The 18220-nt window shown below is 53.7% G+C and overlaps 1 protein-coding gene across 1 annotated transcript in view; it reads right to left on the minus strand.

Moving 5' to 3' along the window:
- The window catches only part of LOC139237850 (protein Niban 1-like), a 186296-nt gene that overhangs the window by 47807 nt on the left and 120269 nt on the right, over positions 1 to 18220 (minus strand). Inside the window, exons 4-7 of the mRNA XM_070867074.1 lie at positions 13833 to 13947; positions 11647 to 11814; positions 10753 to 10868; positions 10252 to 10356 (exon numbers count right to left, since the gene is read on the minus strand). Of these exons, the coding sequence (XP_070723175.1) occupies positions 10252 to 10356; positions 10753 to 10868; positions 11647 to 11814; positions 13833 to 13947 (504 nt within the window). The remainder of the gene's footprint in view (positions 1 to 10251; positions 10357 to 10752; positions 10869 to 11646; positions 11815 to 13832; positions 13948 to 18220) is intronic.

The following is an 18220-nucleotide window of genomic DNA, read 5'->3' on the forward strand; positions in this document are numbered from 1 at the left end:
GGAGAGAGAGTCGTGGGGATAAGAGAGAGAGAGAGAGAGAGTCGTGGGACAGGAGAGGGGACAGAGAGAGAGAGAGAGAGTCGTGGGGACAGAGAGAGAGAGAGAGAGTCGTGGGGACAGAGAGAGAGAGAGAGAGAGAGAGTCGTGGGGACAGAGAGAGAGAGAGAGAGAGTCGTGGGGCACAAGAGAGAGAGAGAGAGAGAGAGTCGTGGGGACAGAGAGAGAGAGAGAGAGAGTCGTGGGGACAGAGAGAGAGAGAGAGAGAGAGAGAGTCGTGGGGACAGAGAGAGAGAGAGAAGTCGTGGGGACAGAGAGAGAGAGAGAGTCGTGGGGACAGAGAGAGAGAGAGAGAGATCGTGGGGACAGAGAGAGAGAGAGAGAGAGTCATGGGGACAGAGAGAGAGAGAGAGAGAGTCGTGGGGACAGAGAGAGAGAGAGAGAGAGTCGTGGGGACAGAGAGAGAGAGAGAGAGAGTCGTGGGGACAGAGAGAGAGAGAGAGAGAGTCGTGGGGACAGAGAGAGAGAGAGAGAGAGTCGTGGGGACAGAGAGAGAGAGAGAGAGAGTCGTGGGGACAGAGAGAGAGAGAGAGAGAGTCGTGGGGACAGAGAGAGAGAGAGAGAGAGTCGTGGGGACAGAGAGAGAGAGAGAGTCGTGGGGACAGAGAGAGAGAGAGAGAGAGTCGTGGGGACAGAGAGAGAGAGAGAGAGAGTCGTGGGGACAGAGAGAGAGAGAGAGAGAGTCGTGGGGACAGAGAGAGAGAGAGAGAGAGTCGTGGGGACAGAGAGAGAGAGAGAGAGTCGTGGGGACAGAGAGAGAGAGAGAGAGTCGTGGGGACAGAGAGAGAGAGAGAGTCGTGGGGACAGAGAGAGAGAGAGAGAGTCGTGGGGACAGAGAGAGAGAGAGAGAGTCGTGGGGACAGAGAGAGAGAGAGAGAGAGAGTCGTGGGGACAGAGAGAGAGAGAGAGAGAGTCGTGGGGACAGAGAGAGAGAGAGAGTCGTGGGGATAAGAGAGAGAGAAGAGAGTCGTGGGGATAAGAGAGAGAGAGAGAGTCGTGGGGACAGAGAGAGAGAGAGAGTCGTGGGGACAGAGAGAGAGAGAGAGAGTCGTGGGGACAGAGAGAGAGAGAGAGAGAGAGAGTCGTGGGGACAGAGAGAGAGAGAGAGAGTCGTGGGGACACAGAGAGAGAGAGAGAGAGAGAGTCGTGGGGACAGAGAGAGAGAGAGAGAGAGTCGTGGGGACAGAGAGAGAGAGAGAGAGAGAGAGTCGTGGGGACAGAGAGAGAGAGAGAGTCGTGGGGACAGAGAGAGAGAGAGAGAGTCGTGGGGACAGAGAGAGAGAGAGAGAGAGTCGTGGGGACAGAGAGAGAGAGAGAGAGTCGTGGGGACAGAGAGAGAGAGAGAGAGTCGTGGGGACAGAGAGAGAGAGAGAGAGAGTCGTGGGGACAGAGAGAGAGAGAGAGAGTCGTGGGGACAGAGAGAGAGAGAGAGAGAGTCGTGGGGACAGAGAGAGAGAGAGAGAGAGAGTCGTGGGGACAGAGAGAGAGAGAGTCGTGGGGACAGAGAGAGAGAGAGAGAGAGAGAGAGAGAGTCGTGGGGACAGAGAGAGAGAGAGAGAGAGTCGTGGGGACAGAGAGAGAGAGAGAGTCGTGGGGACAGAGAGAGAGAGAGAGAGTCGTGGGGACAGAGAGAGAGAGAGAGAGAGTCGTGGGGACAGAGAGAGAGAGAGAGTCGTGGGGACAGAGAGAGAGAGAGAGAGAGTCGCGGGGACAGAGAGAGAGAGAGAGAGTCGTGGGGACAGAGAGAGAGAGAGAGTCGTGGGGACAGAGAGAGAGAGAGAGAGAGTCGTGGGGACAGAGAGAGAGAGAGAGAGAGTCGTGGGGATAAGAGAGAGAGAGAGAGAGTCGTGGGGATAAGAGAGAGAGAGAGAGAGTCGTGGGGACTGAGAGAGAGAGTGGGAGTCGTGGGGACAGAGAGAGAGAGAGAGAGAATGGTGGGGACAGAGAGAGAGAGAGAGAGAGAGAGTCGTGGGGACTGAGAGAGAGAGTGGGAGTCGTTGGGACAGAGAGAGAGAGAGAGAGAGTCGTGGGGACAGAGAGAGAGAGAGAGAGTCGTGGGGACAGTGAGAGAGAGAGAGAGAGAGTCGTGGGGACTGAGAGAGAGAGTGGGAGTCGTTGGGACAGAGAGAGAGAGAGAGAGTCGTGGGGACAGTGAGAGAGAGAGAGAGAGAGAGAGAGTCGTGGGGACTGAGAGAGAGAGTGGGAGTCGTTGGGACAGAGAGAGAGAGAGTAGTGGGGACAGAGAGAGAGAGAGAGAGTCGTGGGACAGAGAGAGAGAGAGAGAGTCGTGGGGACAGAGAGAGAGAGAGAGTTGTGGGGACAGAGAGAGAGAGAGAGAGAGAGAGAGAGAGTCGTGGGGACAGAGAGAGAGAGAGAGAGAGAGAGAGAGTCGTGGGGACAGAGAGAGAGAGAGAGTTGTGGGGACAGAGAGAGAGAGAGAGAGAGAGAGAGAGAGTCGTGGGGACTGAGAGAGAGAGAGGGAGTCGTTGGGACAGAGAGAGAGAGAGAGTCGTGGGTCAGAGAGGGAGAGAGAGAGTCGTGGGGACAGAGGGAGAGAGAGAGAGAGTGGGGACAGAGGGAGAGAGAGAGAGAGTCGTGGGGACAGAGAGAGAGAGAGAGAGTCATGGGGATAGAGAGAGAGAGAGAGAGAGTCGTGGAACAGAGAGAGAGAGAGAGAGTCGTGGGGACAGAGAGAGAGAGAGAGAGAGTCGTGTGGACAGAGAGAGAGAGAGAGAGTCGTGGGGACAGAGAGAGAGAGAGAGAGTCGTGGGGATAGAGAGAGAGAGAGAGAGAGTCGTGGGGAGAGAGAGAGAGAGAGAGAGTCGTGGGGACAGTGAGAGAGAGAAAGAGTGAGTCGTGGGGACAGAGGACAGAGTGAGAGAGAGAGAGAGTCGTGGGGACAGAGAGAGAGAGAGAGAGAGAGAGTCGTGGTGTCAGAGAGAGAGAGAGAGTCGTGGGGACAGAGAGAGAGAGAGTCGTGGGGACAGCGAGAGGGAGAGAGAGAGAGTCGTGGGGACAGAGAGAGAGAGAGAGAGAGTCGTGTGGACAGAGAGAGAGAGAGAGAGTCGTGGGGATAGAGAGAGAAGAGAGTCGTGGAAACAGAGAGAGAGAGAGATAGTCGTGGGGGACCAGAGAGAGAGAGAGAGAGAGAGTCGTGGGGACAGAGAGAGAGAGAGAGCGAGAGAGTCGTGGGGACAGAGAGAGAGAGAGAGAGAGTCGTGGGGACAGAGAGAGAGAGAGAGCGAGAGAGTCGTGGGGGACAGAGAGAGAGAGAGAGAGTCCGTGGGTACAGAGAGAGAGAGAGAGAGAGTCGTGGGGACAGGGAGAGAGAGAGAGAGTCGTGGGGACAGAGAGAGAGAGAGAGGGTCGTGGGGACAGAGAGAGAGAGAGAGCGAGAGAGTCGTGGGGACAGAGAGAGAGAGAGAGAGTCGTGGGGACAGAGAGAGAGAGAGAGAGTCGTGGGTACAGAGAGAGAGAGAGAGAGTCGTGGGTACAGAGAGAGAGAGAGAGAGAGTCGTGGGGACAGAGAGAGAGAGAGAGAGATTTGTGGGGACAGAGAGAGTGAGAGTGAGTCGTGAGGACAGGGACTGAGGCAAGTGTGTAGAGTGAGATGCACACAATGACCGATCGGCCTGGAGACAAAGAGAGAGGAACATGACAGCAAAGGGAGCACAGAGAGAGGCACAGGGAGTGTGAGCGGGGAGACATCGGATAGAAAGAGACAGAGAGAGAAAGAAAGGAGAGACAGTGAGATGGAGAAAGATGGGGAAAGAGGGAGAGAGAGCAAACAGATAAAGTTGGGAGGGAGGTAGCAACAAAAAGGAAACACAGAGAGACAGATAGGTTCAGAGGGTCACTCAGAGACTCAGAGACACTCAGAGGCACTCAGACACTCAGAGGCACTCAGAGAAACTCAGACACTCAGAGACACTCAGACACTCAGAGACACTCAGAGACTCTCACAGACACTCAGAGACACTCAGACACTCAGCGACTCAGAGACATTCAGAGACTCAAAGACTCAGAGACACTCAGAGACACTCAGAGAAACTCAGACATTCAGACACTCAGTGACTCAGACACTCAGACACTCAGAGATTCAGACACTCATAGACACTCAGAGAGTCAGAGACTCTCAGAGACTCAGACACTCGGAGACACTCAGACACTCAGAGACACTCAGACACTCAGAGACACTCAGAGACTCTCAGAGACACTCAGAGACTCAGACACTCAGAGACACTCAGACACTCAGAGACAGAGACAGAGACACTGACACTCAGACACTCAGACACTCAGAGACACTCAGACACTCAGAGACTCAGAGACTCAGAGACTCTCAGAGACACTCAAAGACTCAGACACTCAGACACTCAGACACTCAGAGACAGAGACAGAGACACTGACACTCAGACACTCAGAGACACTCAGACACTCAGAGACTCAGAGACTCAGAGACTCTCAGAGACACTCAAAGACTCAGACACTCAGAGACACTCAGACACTCAGACACTCAGAGACAGAGACAGAGACACTGACACTCAGACACTCAGAGACACTCAGACACTCAGAGACTCAGAGACTCAGAGACTCTCAGAGACACTCAGAGACTCAGACACTCGGAGACACTCAGAGACACTCAGAGACACTCAGACACTCAGACACTCAGAGACAGAGACAGAGACACTGACACTCAGAGACACTCAGACACTCAGAGACTCTCAGAGACACTCAGAGACTCAGACACTCAGAGACACTCAGACACTCAGAGACAGAGACACTGACACTCAGACACTCAGAGACACTCAGACACTCAGAGACTCTCAGAGACACTCAGAGACTCAGACACTCAGAGACACTCAGACACTCAGAGACAGAGACAGAGACACTCAGACACTCAGAGACTCAGAGACTCAGAGACTCTCAGAGACACTCAGAGACTCAGACACTCGGAGACACTCAGAGACACTCAGAGACACTCAGAGACACTCAGACACTCAGAGACAGAGACAGAGACACTGACACTCAGAGACACTCAGACACTCAGAGACTCTCAGAGACACTCAGAGACTCAGACACTCAGAGACACTCAGACACTCAGAGACAGAGACAGAGACACTGACACTCAGACACTCAGAGACACTCAGACACTCAGAGACTCTCAGAGACACTCAGACACTCAGAGACTCTCAGAGACACTCAGAGACTCAGACACTCAGAGACACTCAGACACTCAGAGACAGAGACAGAGACACTGACACTCAGACACTCAGAGACACTCAGACACTCAGAGACACTCAGAGACTCAGAGACTCTCAGAGACACTCAAAGACTCAGACACTCAGAGACACTCAGACACTCAGAGACAGAGACAGAGACACTGACACTCAGACACTCAGAGACACTCAGACACTCAGAGACTCTCAGAGACACTCAGAGACTCAGACACTCAGAGACACTCAGACACTCAGAGACACTCAGACACTCAGAGACACTCAGACACTCAGAGACTCTCAGAGACACTCAGAGACTCAGACACTCAGAGACACTCAGAGACTCTCAGAGACACTCAGACACTCAGAGACACTCAGACACTCAGAGACTCTCAGAGACACTCAGAGACTCAGACACTCGGAGACACTCAGAGACACTCAGAGACTCTCAGACACTCAGAGACTCTCAGAGACACTCAGAGACACTCAGACACTCAGAGACACTCAGACACTCAGAGACACTCAGACACTCAGAGACAGAGACACTGACACTCAGCGACTCAGAGACACTCAGACACTCAGAGACACTCAGACACTCAGTGTCATGTATTAAACCAGCATTGTAACCCATGTATAATCTGACCTAAGTTGTACACTGTGAGAACAATGACCACTAGGTGGGAGACACTCCTAACCTGGACCTTCAGGTACAAAAGGGGAAGCTCTACCCACTTTCATCACTTAAGTGCTAAGGAATAAAGGACAGGTCACAGACTGACCTTCTCTCAAGCATGGGCCTCATGTGCATTTATACTGTATAGTAAGGACCTATCAATGGCAACGAGAAACTGGGATTTAAACCACGCGAGCGTGGCCACGAGCAGAACAGGTACTGTGTTAAGGAATGGTTGGGAGAGTGATTCAACATTGTTAAAGCAGCACACAGTTCTCCAGGCAGACAAGGGCAGACAAGACATGCACCAACATGTCGTCGAACCCAGAGGGGGAGTTCGACAGAGACAATGGCAAGTTGAACGGCGATTTACACCATTGCAAGAGACAATGCGGCCAGTAATGGGGCCATCAACACCTGTTAATGGCGCATTCAAGGACAGTCACAGGGGCAGTCAGGAACGATCGACTGGCAAGGGACCTTTTGTTTCCAACAACAGCTCATGTTGGAGGCATGGAGGCACACAGTCAGACGGAGTTTGCAGAGATGAGCAAAATACCTGCAGAAATTGCAGAAATGAACGCTGGGGGAAATCGCTGGAAGCTGAAGTTCAGCGAGTTCATATGGAGTACGTATACAGTTCATACACCAGGACGCCACCAATAATGATGAAAGTGCTCCTCAATAGCATCCCAGTATCAATGGAGCTAGACAAGGGGGCCAGCCAGTCCCTGATGCGTATCAAACAGTTCGAAAAGTTGTGGGCGTCCAAGGCCAGGAGGCCAAAATTATCGGCGATTGATGCACAGCTACGGACATACACATCCGGTGCAAGGCAGCGCCACGGTAGTCGTGACCCACAAAGATTCGGAGAACAGGTTGCCACTCTGGGTTGTCCCGGGGGATGGTCCCGCACTACTGGGGAGGAGTTGGCTTGCTGCCATGAACTGGAAATGGGGTGATGTCAATGCAATTTCCTCTGTGGAGCGAGTATCATGCTCACAGATCCTGGACAAATTTGACTCATTATTTCAACCCGGCATTGGCACTTTCATGGGGGCCAAGGTAGTGATTCACATAAACCCGGACGCCAGGCCAGTATACCACAAGGCCAGAGCGGTGCCGTATGTGATGCGGGAAAAGATAGAAGGTGAATTGGACCGCCTGCTGAGGGAAGGCATCATCTCGGCAGTCGAATTCAGTGACTGGGCGAGCCCGATTGTGCCGGTGCTCAAGGCGGATGGGTCGGTCAGGATATGTGGTGATTACAAGGCCACCATCAATCGGGTGTCACTCCAAGACCAGTACCCGCTACCGAGAGCGGAGGACCTCTTTGCGACACTATCCGGTGGCAATCTTTTTTCAAAATTGGACCTGACCTCAGCTTACATGACCCAGGAGCTGGCGAGTGAGTCGAAGAAGCTGACCACCATCATGACACACAAGGGATTGTTAGAGTACAACAGATGTCCTTTCAGGATTCGCTCGGCTGCCGCGATCTTCCAACGAAATATGGAAAGCCTCCTCAAGTCGATTCCAGGGACGGTGGTTTTTCAGGACGACATCCTCATCACGGGTTACGATACTGAAGAACACCTCCACAACCTGGAGGAGGTGCTACGCAGACTGGACCGGGTAGGACTGCGACTGAAAAAGGCGAAGTGCGTCTTCCTAGCTCCAGAGGTAGAATTCCTGGGGATGAGGGTAGCAGCAGACGGGATCAGCCCTACTGCATCCAAGACGGAAGTGATCCAGAGAGCACCCAGACCCCGTAACACGACGGAGCTGCGTTCGTTCCTGGGGCTCCTGAACTATTTTGGTAACTTTCTTCCCAAATTGAGCACACTGTTAGAGCCGCTACATGTGCTCCTATGCAAAGGTCACGATTGGGTCTGGGGGGACAGCCAGGAAAGGGCTTTTAATAGAGCACGCAATTTGTTATGTTCCAACACTCTGTTAACACTATACAACCCATGTAAGAAACTTGTGTTAACGTGTCATCCTATGGTGTCGGGTGTGTGTTGCAGCATGTCAATGTCAAGAGTCAGTTACAGCCGGTAGCTTATGTCTCCAGGAGTCTGTCCCAGGCAGAAAGGGGTTACGAGATGGTAGACAAGGAGGCGCTCGCATGTGTATATGCGGTAAAGAAAATGCACCAGGACCTGTTTGGCAGGGAATTTGAGCTGGAGACAGATCACAAACCCCTAACGTCCCTTTTGGCCGACAACAAGGCCATAAATGCAAACGCATCGGCCCGCATATAGAGGTGGGCACTCACGTTAGCCGCCTATGACTATACAATTCGGCACAGACCGGGCACTGAAAACTGCACCTATGCACTCAGCAGGCTCCCACTAGCCACCACTGAGGGGGCTACCGAGCATGCTGCTGAGATGGTCATGGCTGTTGAAGCTTTCGGAAGCGAAGGCTCAGCCGTGATAGTCCGTCAGATTAAAGTCTGGACAAATAGAGACCCGCTATTGTCTCTAGTCAAGAAATGTGTCCTGAATGGGGACTGGGCAGCCACGTACAGGGCATGCCCTGAGAAATTTAAACCATTTCACAGGCGCAGGGATGAACTCTCGATTCAGGCCGATTGCCTACTGTGGGGAAACCGCGTAGTCATGCCCCAGATGGGCAGAGAGGTGTTCATCAGAGAACTCCACAATGAGCACCCGGGCATTGTCATGATGAAGGCAATTGCCAGGTCACACGTTTGGTGGCCAGGGATAGATGCAGATCTGGAACTTTGTGTTCACAGGTGCAACACGTGTGCCCAGCTGGGCAATGCGCCCAGGAAAGCCCCCCTTAGCCCCTGGCCATGGCCCGCCAAGCCTTGGTCACGCATCCATGTGGACTACGCAGGTCCTTTCATGGGAAAAATGTTTTTGGTTGTAGTAGACGCCTAATCCAAATGGATCGAGTGTGACATTTTAAATTCAAGCACATCCTCTGCCATAGTAGAAAGTCTACGGGCAATGTTTGCCGCCCACGGTCTACCGGACGTCTTGGTCAGTGATAATGGCCCATGCTTCACAAGCACTGAATTCCAGGACTTCATGGCAGGCAATGGAATTAACCATGTCAGAATGGTACCGTTCAAGACGGCCTCAAATGGCCAGGCGGAAAGAGCAGTGCAGATAATCAAACAGGGGATGCTCAGAATCCAAGGAGGTTCCCTACAAAGACGCTTATCACGCCTCCTGTTGGCCAATAGATCCCGGCTACACTCGCTCACAGGGGTTCCACCCACAGAGCTGCTCATGAAAAGGAGGCTCAAAACCAGGTTATCCCTTATACACCCCACCATGAAAGAAATTGTCGAGAGCAGGCGCCAGCCACAATATGACTACAATGACAGGAATGCGAGGGCTCGATGTATTGATGTAAATGATCCTGTTTTTGTCCTCAACTACGCTGCAGGGCCCAAATGGCTCGCAGGCACTGTGATTGCCAAAGAAGGTAATAGGATTCTGGTAGTTAAACTTACCAATGGACAAATCTGCCGCAAACACGTGGATCAAACAAAAAGGAGGTTCAACAACCCCATAGAAGAAGCAGAGGAAGAACACGATGTAGAGTTCACTCCACCACAGGTGACCGAACACCGGAACCAAAAGGAGGAGAGCCCAGCCACTGTGGGCAGTCCGGACAAACCTGAGGCACCGCAAACAGCAGACACTCAGGCCAGCGCCCAACAACCGGAGCCCCAACTCAGGCGCTCTACAAGAGAGCATAAACCACCAGAGAGACTCAACCTGTGATCCCAATAAGACTTTGGCGGGGAGGTGATGTCATGTATTCAACCAGCATTGTAACCCATGTATAATCTGACCTAAGTTGTACACCTTGAGAACACTGACCACTAGGTGGGAGACACTCCTAACCTGGACCTTCAGGTATAAAAGGGGAAGCTCCACCCACCTTCATCACTTGAGTGCTAAGGAATAAAGGACAGGTCACAGACTGACCTTCTCTCAAGCATGGGCCTCATGTGCATTTATACTGTATAGTAAGGACCTATCACTCAGAGACACACAGAGACTCAGAGACACACAGAGACTCAGAGACACGCAGAGACTCAGAGACACACAGAGACTCAGAGATACTCAGACACTCAGAGACACTCAGAGACTCAGAAACACTCAGAGAGACTCAGAAACACTCAGAGAGACTCAGAGACACTCAGAGACACTCAGAGATACTCAGAGACACTCAGAGGCTCAGAGACACTCAGAGGCTCAGAGACATGGAAAACTGAAAAGTGCAAAGAGCTTTTATTTGGCCTGTTACTGAAATGGTCCTCACTTTGAGCCAGGTCTGTTTCCGCTTGCTCTCTGCTCCTCTGACATGAGGAATGAGCTGAGTCTCCAACACGGGGCACAAGTCCTCCATCACCAGGTTACTCAGGATCTGAGAAGAGATCAGATATCCGATTATTTTCAAATGCAGTCCATTGCGTCGTTGTTCGGGAAGTTGATTGGGGGTTACTTGCCAAGCGTAACGTGGGGAATTCCCCCCGGCGTCCTGGCCTCTCCTTGTCCCCCAATCAACTTCACCAAAAGACGGATTATCTGGTCATTATCACATTGCTGTTTTTGGGAGCTTGCTGTGTGCAGATTGGCTGCCGCGTTTCTCACATTACAACAGTGACTACACTCCAAAAGTACTTCATTGGCTGTAAAGCCCTTTGTGCGATCCTGAGGTCGTGAAAGGTGCTATAGAAATGCAAGTTCTTTCTTTTACACAAGAACACCAGTCACTAGGAGCAAACTCGAAGGTTGTTCGAAGGTGATCAACAAATGTTACCTCAGTCTCCGATCCCAAGTACAAGTCACAGATTCCATAATGTCCCTTCCGCTGCCTGTATACTCGCACAGCCTCCAGGAATGCTCGGACATCGAACAAATCTTTCCTAAACAGCACTGTGGGGAAAACATCGCCATCAGTGAGCAGGTCATTGAAAGGTCAAAAAAATGCACATCGTACAGCACTGCCCACAGTTCCATTTAGTAACGCTCCCTCTACACTGTCCCATCAAACACTCCCAGGGCAAGTACAGCACGGGGTTAGATACAGAGTAAAGCTCCCTCTACACTGTCCCATCAAACACTCCCAGGACAGGTACAGCATGGGTTAGATACAGAGTAAAGCTCCCTCTACACTGTCCCATCAAACACTCCCAGGATAGGTACAGCATGGGTTAGATACAGAGTAAAGCTCCCTCTAAACTGTCCCATCAAACATTCCCAGGGCAAGTACAGCACAGTTTAGATACAGAGTAAAGCTCCCTCTACACTGTCTCATCTGAGACTGTGACCCGTAGTTCTAGACTCCCCAGGCTGATGAAAATAGTGCCATAAGATCTTTCATGTCCACCTGAGAGAGCAGATGGGGCCTCGGTTTAACGTCCCATCCGAAAGATGGCACCTTCGACAATGCAGCACTCCCTCAGCACTGCACTGGAGCATCAGCCTGGATTTTGTGCTCAAGTTCCTGGAGTTAGACTTGAACCCACAATCTTTGAACTCAGCGGTGAGGGTGCTGCCCACTGAGCCACGGCTGCCACCTGACACAGCATCGCATACTGTGTAATGTAATACTATGCAATATAATGCAATGTTATTCCATGTAAAGGGCCTGGGCCAAGGTCAAACGAAGTGAAAGGACACAGGAACGTGGGAGGTGTTGGGAGGTTCGTACCGGTGTTGAGATGCCGAATTCCATCAGCGAGGCGCGTGCTCCAGATGTGACGGACCTCTGCTGAGTGGAAGCAGAGGAGAAGGTGCGGCCGGTAGGGGTGCCACAGGTAGAGGGGGTAACTCGTCGGGCAGTTCATGTGCTGTTCCTCCCAGTGAGTATCCGCCATCCCTGCAGGAGAAGGACAAAGAAAGAAAAACTTGCATTTATTTGCCCCCTTTTGTGACCTCAGGACATCTCAAAGCCCTGACTGAGCGACTTGCTAGACCACTTCACTGGACGCACATTGCTGTGGGACAATGAGTCACATAGAGGCTTTTGACCACAGCTGGAGTACTGCGTGCAGTTTTGGTCTCCTTACTTAAGGAGTGGTCATCATCATCATAGGCGGTCCCTGGAACGAGGATGACTTGCTTCCACGAGTTGACAGATGTTTCAATGAAGGACCTGATGTTCCAGTCCTGAACTCCAGTTGAGGGGGTGGAAGATACCTGCGCGTGGATTTTTTTAACGTGCACATCAACCACCACACGGGCTTGACAGAGCTAGGTCTTTATCCAGTGGTTGATGACTGGAGACCTGCTCTGCTGCATGGACCTAGTGCGCACACATATCACAGTAGGCGGCTGGATATACTTGCATTGGAGGCAGTTCAGAGAAGGTTCACTCGATTGATTCCGGAGATGAAGAGGTTGTCTTATGAAGAAAGGTTGAGCAGGTTGGGCCTATACTCATTGGAGTTGATCATTTCGAGAGGTGATCTTATCGAAAGATATAAGATTCTGAGGGGGCTTGACAGGGTTGATGCAGAGAGGATGTTTCCCCTCGTGGGGGAAGCTAGAACTAGGGGGCATAGTTTCAGAATAAGGGGTCGCCCATTAAAAACAGAAATGAGGAGGAATTTCTTCTCTCAAAGGATCGTGAATCTGTGGAATTCTCTACCCGAGGGAGCTGTGGAAGTTGGGTCATTGAATATATTTAAGACGGAGATAGACAGATTTTTGAACAATAAGGGAGTGAAGGCTTATGGAGAGCGGGCAGGGAAGTGGAGTTGAGGCCAGGATCAGATCAACCATGATCTTATTGAATGGTGGAGCAGGCTCGAGGGGCCAAATGGCCGACTCCTGATCCTATTTCTTATGTTCTTATGTAGGCCAGACTGGGTAAGGGTGGCAGGTTATGTTACCTTCCCTAAAGGACATTAGTGAACCAGTTGCATTTTTAACGACAATCCGACAGATTCATGGTCACTTTTACTGATTTTGTTGATAAACCGAGTTCAAATTGTCAGACTGCCGTGGGTGGGAATTATAGTCTCATTCGCTGGATTATTATTATTGACCTGTGGGTTACCAGGGCAACTCCAGAACCACTACACTACCTCACCCACATCTGCAGTTGCTGGAGGCAGTGTCAGGCACTTACCTTTTGATGATATCTAGTTGGTGACCTGCACACTCCCATACACAGACTGGAGTATCTACTCCTGGTTCACCCACTCCCAGTGTTGGATTCCTGCACTGGCGGTCACATCACACTAAACAATAACTTGCATTTATGATTCCAATGTAATTAACAAACATTCATTCCTGGGATGTGGGCGTCGCTGGCAAGGCCGCATTTATTGCCCATCCCTAATTGCCCTTCAGAAGGTGGTGAGCCGCCTTCTTCAAACCGCTGCAGTCCCATGTGGCGAAGATGCTGTTAGGGAGGGTGTTCCAAGATTTTGACCCAGCGACGATGAAGGAACGGCTGATATATTTCCAAGTCAGGATGGTGTGTGACTTGGAGGAGAACGTGGAGGTGATGGTGTTCCCATGCGCCTGCTGCCCTTGTCCTTCTAGGTGGTAGAGGTCATGGGTTTGGGAGGTGCTGCCGAAGAAGCCTTGGCGAGTTGCTGCAGTGCATCCTGTAGATGGTACACACTGCAGCCACGGTGCGCAGGTGGTGGATTCACGTTCCATTTTGCACCTTATATCGTTGTGAATGGATTTCAGCTGAAGTGCCTGAAAAGCTCCCACATAAACCATTGGGAGTGCCAAGGAGAAGGTCCCGAGCCAGCGACTTAGGGGCAACTCGCAAGGGCACTGGAGTTGCCAACATCCCGGGGGCAAGTAGAACTATTCGGAATGAGTGACGAACTCCATGGTCCAAATCCACCATTCCCGCCCTCCCCTTTGAGTCCTCACCATTGAACTGCGGCCAACTCTGACTCAGCCTGTCCCTGTAGTCCGTCACCGAGCTCAGCACCACGTAGCCCGACAGCATCACGACACCATCAGCTTTCTGTCCTCTCTGCATGGCCTGGAACACAGCGCCACACATTTACAGCATCATGGCAAAGGATTCGTGTCCCCCATCTATACTGAGTCCGGCCCACTAACCCTGACCCACTGACATCGGCTCACCGATGCAGACACACTGACACACTGACCCCAGCCCACGGACCCTCCACTGACCTCGGCTCACCGACTCCCCCGATTTACCCCACACACTGACCTTGGCTCACCAACCCAGAAACACTGACCCCGGCCCACCGACCCCAGCCCACTGACCCTCCCCCACTGACCCCCCCACTGACACTGGCCCACTGACCCGGGCCCACTGACCCCCCACTGAACCCGGCCCACTGACCCCCCATTGACCCCAGCCCACTAACCCCCCCACTGACCCTGGCCTACCGACCCCGGCCCACCGACTTCCCACTGACCCCGGCCCACTGACCCCCCACTGACCCCGGCCCACTGACTCCCCCCCACTGACCCCGGCCCACTGACCCCGGCCCATTGAACCCCACTGACCCCGGCCCACTGACCCCGGCCCACTGACCTCCCACCGACCCTGGCCCACTGACCCTGGCCCACTGACTCCGGCCCACCGACCCCGGCCCACCGACTTCCCACTGACCCCGGCCCACTGACCCCCCACTGACCCCGGCCCACTGACCCCGGCCCATTGAACCCCACTGACCCCGGCCCACTGACCCCGGCCCACTGACCTCCCACCGACCCTGGCCCACTGACCCTGGCCCACTGACTCCGGCCCACCGACCCCGGCCGACCCACGCCGGCCCACTGACCCCCCTACTGACCCCGGCTCACTTCCACCCACTGACCCCACCACTGACCCACTGACCCCCACTGACCCCGGCCCACTGACTCCCCCCACTGACCCCGGCCCACCGAACCCGGCCCACTGATCCCCCACTGACCCCCCACTGACCCCGACCCATGGACCCCCCCCACTGATCCATTGACCATCCGCTGACCCCGGCCCACTGACCACGGCCCACTGACCTCCCACCGACCCTGGCCCACTGACCCTGGCCCACTGACCCCGGCCCACTGACCACGGCCCACCCACCACGGCCCACTGACCCAGACACACACTGACCCACTGACCCAGATATACACCCCACTGACCCAGAAACACACCCCACTGACCCAGACACACACTGACCCACTGACCCAGACGCACACCCCACTGACCCAGACACACACTGACCCACTGACCCAGACACACTGACCCACTGACCCACACACACACTGACCCACTGACCCAGACACACTGACCCACTCACCCAGACACACACTGACCCACTGACTCAGACATACACTGACCCACTGACCCAGACACACTGACCCACTGACCCAGACACACACCCCACTGACCCAGACACACACTGACCCACTCACACACTGACCCACTGACCCAGATACTCACTGACCCACTGACCCAGACACACACTGACCCAGACACACACTGACCCAGACACACACTGACCCACTGACCCAGACACACACCACACTGACCCAGACACACATCCCACTGACCCAGACACACTGACCCACTGACCCAGAAACACACTGACCCACTGACCCAGGCACACACTGACCCACTGACTCAGACACACACTGACCCACTGACCCAGACACACAGACCAACTGACCCAGACACACACTGGCCCACTGACCCAGACACACACTGGCCCACAGACTCAGATACACTGACCCAGACACACACTGACCCACTGACCCAGACACACTGACCCACTGACTCAGACACACTGACCCACTGAACCAGACGCACACTGACCCACTGACCCAGACACACACTGACCCACTGATCCAGACAAACACCCCACTTACCCAAACACAAACTGACCCACTGACCCAGACACACATTGACCCACTGACCCAGACACTCACAGTCCCACTGACCCAGACACACACTGACCCACTGACCCAGATACACACTGACCCACTGACCCAGACACACACTAACCCACTGACTCAGATACACACTGACCAACTGACCCAGACACACTGAGCCACTGACCCAGACACACAGACCCACTGACCCAGATACACACTGACCCGCTGACCCAGACACACACTGACCCACTGACCCAGACACACTGACCCACTGACTCAGATTCACTGATCCACTGACCCAGACACACACTGACCCACTGACCCAGACACACTGACCCACTGACTCAGACACACTGACCCACTGACCCAGACACATTGACCCAGACGCATACTGACCCACTGACCCAGACACACACTGACCCACTGACTCAGACACACTGACCCACTGACCCAGACCCATTGAAACAGAAACACACTGCCCCATTGACCCAGACACACACTGACCCACTGACCCAGACACACACTGGCCCACTGACCCAGACACACACTAACCCACTGACTCAGATACACTGACCCACTGACCCAGACACACACTGACCCACTGACCCAGACACACTGACCCACTGACTCAGACACACTGACCCACTGACCCAGACACACTGACCCACTGACCCAGACACACACTGACCCACTGACCCAGACACACACCCCACTTACCCAGACACAAACTGACCCACTGACCCAGACACACATTGTCCCACTGACCCAGACATACACCAACCCACTGACCCAGACACACACTGACCCACTGACCCAGACACACACCCCACTGACCCAGACACACACTGACCCACTGACCCAGACACTCACAGTACACTGACCCAGACACACACTGACCCACTGACTCAGACACACACTGACCAACTGACCCAGACACACACTGGCCCACTGACTCAGATACACTGAACCAGACACACACTGACCCACTGACCCAGACAGACTGACCCACTGACTCAGACACACTGACCCACTGAACCAGACGCACACTGACCCACTGACCCAGACACACACTGGCCCACTGACCCAGACACACACCCCACTGACCCAGACACACACTGACCCATTGACCCAGACACACAGACCCACTGACCCAGACACACACTGGACCACTGACCCAGACACACACTGGCCCACTGACTCAGATACACTGAACCAGACACACACTGACCCACTGACCCAGACACACTGACCCACTGACTCAGACACACTGACCCACTGAACCAGATGCACACTGACCCACTGACCCAGACACACACTGGCCCACTGACCCAGACACACACCCCACTGACCCAGACACACACTGACCCACTGACCCAGACACACTGACCCACTGACTCAGACACACTGACCCACTGAACCAGACGCACACTGACCCACTGACCCAGACACACACTGACCCACTGACCCAGACACACTGACCCACTGACTCAGACACACTTACCCACTGACCCAGACACACACTGTCCCACTGACTCAGACACACACTGACCCACTGACCCAGAAACACACCCCGCTGACCCAGACACACACTGACCCACTGACCCAGACACACACTGACCCACTGACCCAGACACACATCCCACTGACCCAGACACACACTGACCCACTGACCCTCTCACACACTGACCCACTGACCCAGACACACTGACCCACTGACCCAGACATACACCGACTCACTGACCCAGACACACACTGACCCACTGACCCTGACACACACCCCACTAACTCAGACACACACTGACTCACTGACCCAGACACACACTGACCCACTGACCCAGACACTCACAGTACACTGACCCAGACACACACTGGCCCACTGACCCAGACACACACTGGCCCACAGACTCAGATACACTGACCCAGACACACACTGACCCACTGACCCAGACACACTGACCCACTGACTCAGACACACTGACCCACTGAACCAGACGCACACTGACCCACTGACCCAGACACACACTGACCCACTGATCCAGACAAACACCCCACTTACCCAAACACAAACTGACCCACTGACCCAGACACACATTGACCCACTGACCCAGACACTCACAGTCCCACTGACCCAGACACACACTGACCCACTGACCCAGATACACACTGACCCACTGACCCAGACACACACTAACCCACTGACTCAGATACACACTGACCAACTGACCCAGACACACTGACCCACTGACCCAGACACACAGACCCACTGACCCAGATACACACTGACCCGCTGACCCAGACACACACTGACCCACTGACCCAGACACACTGACCCACTGACTCAGATTCACTGATCCACTGACCCAGACACACACTGACCCACTGACCCAGACACACTGACCCACTGACTCAGACACACTGACCCA

This window comes from Pristiophorus japonicus, chromosome 24 (genome assembly GCF_044704955.1).
Source record: "Pristiophorus japonicus isolate sPriJap1 chromosome 24, sPriJap1.hap1, whole genome shotgun sequence".
Taxonomy (NCBI): domain Eukaryota; kingdom Metazoa; phylum Chordata; class Chondrichthyes; family Pristiophoridae; genus Pristiophorus; species Pristiophorus japonicus.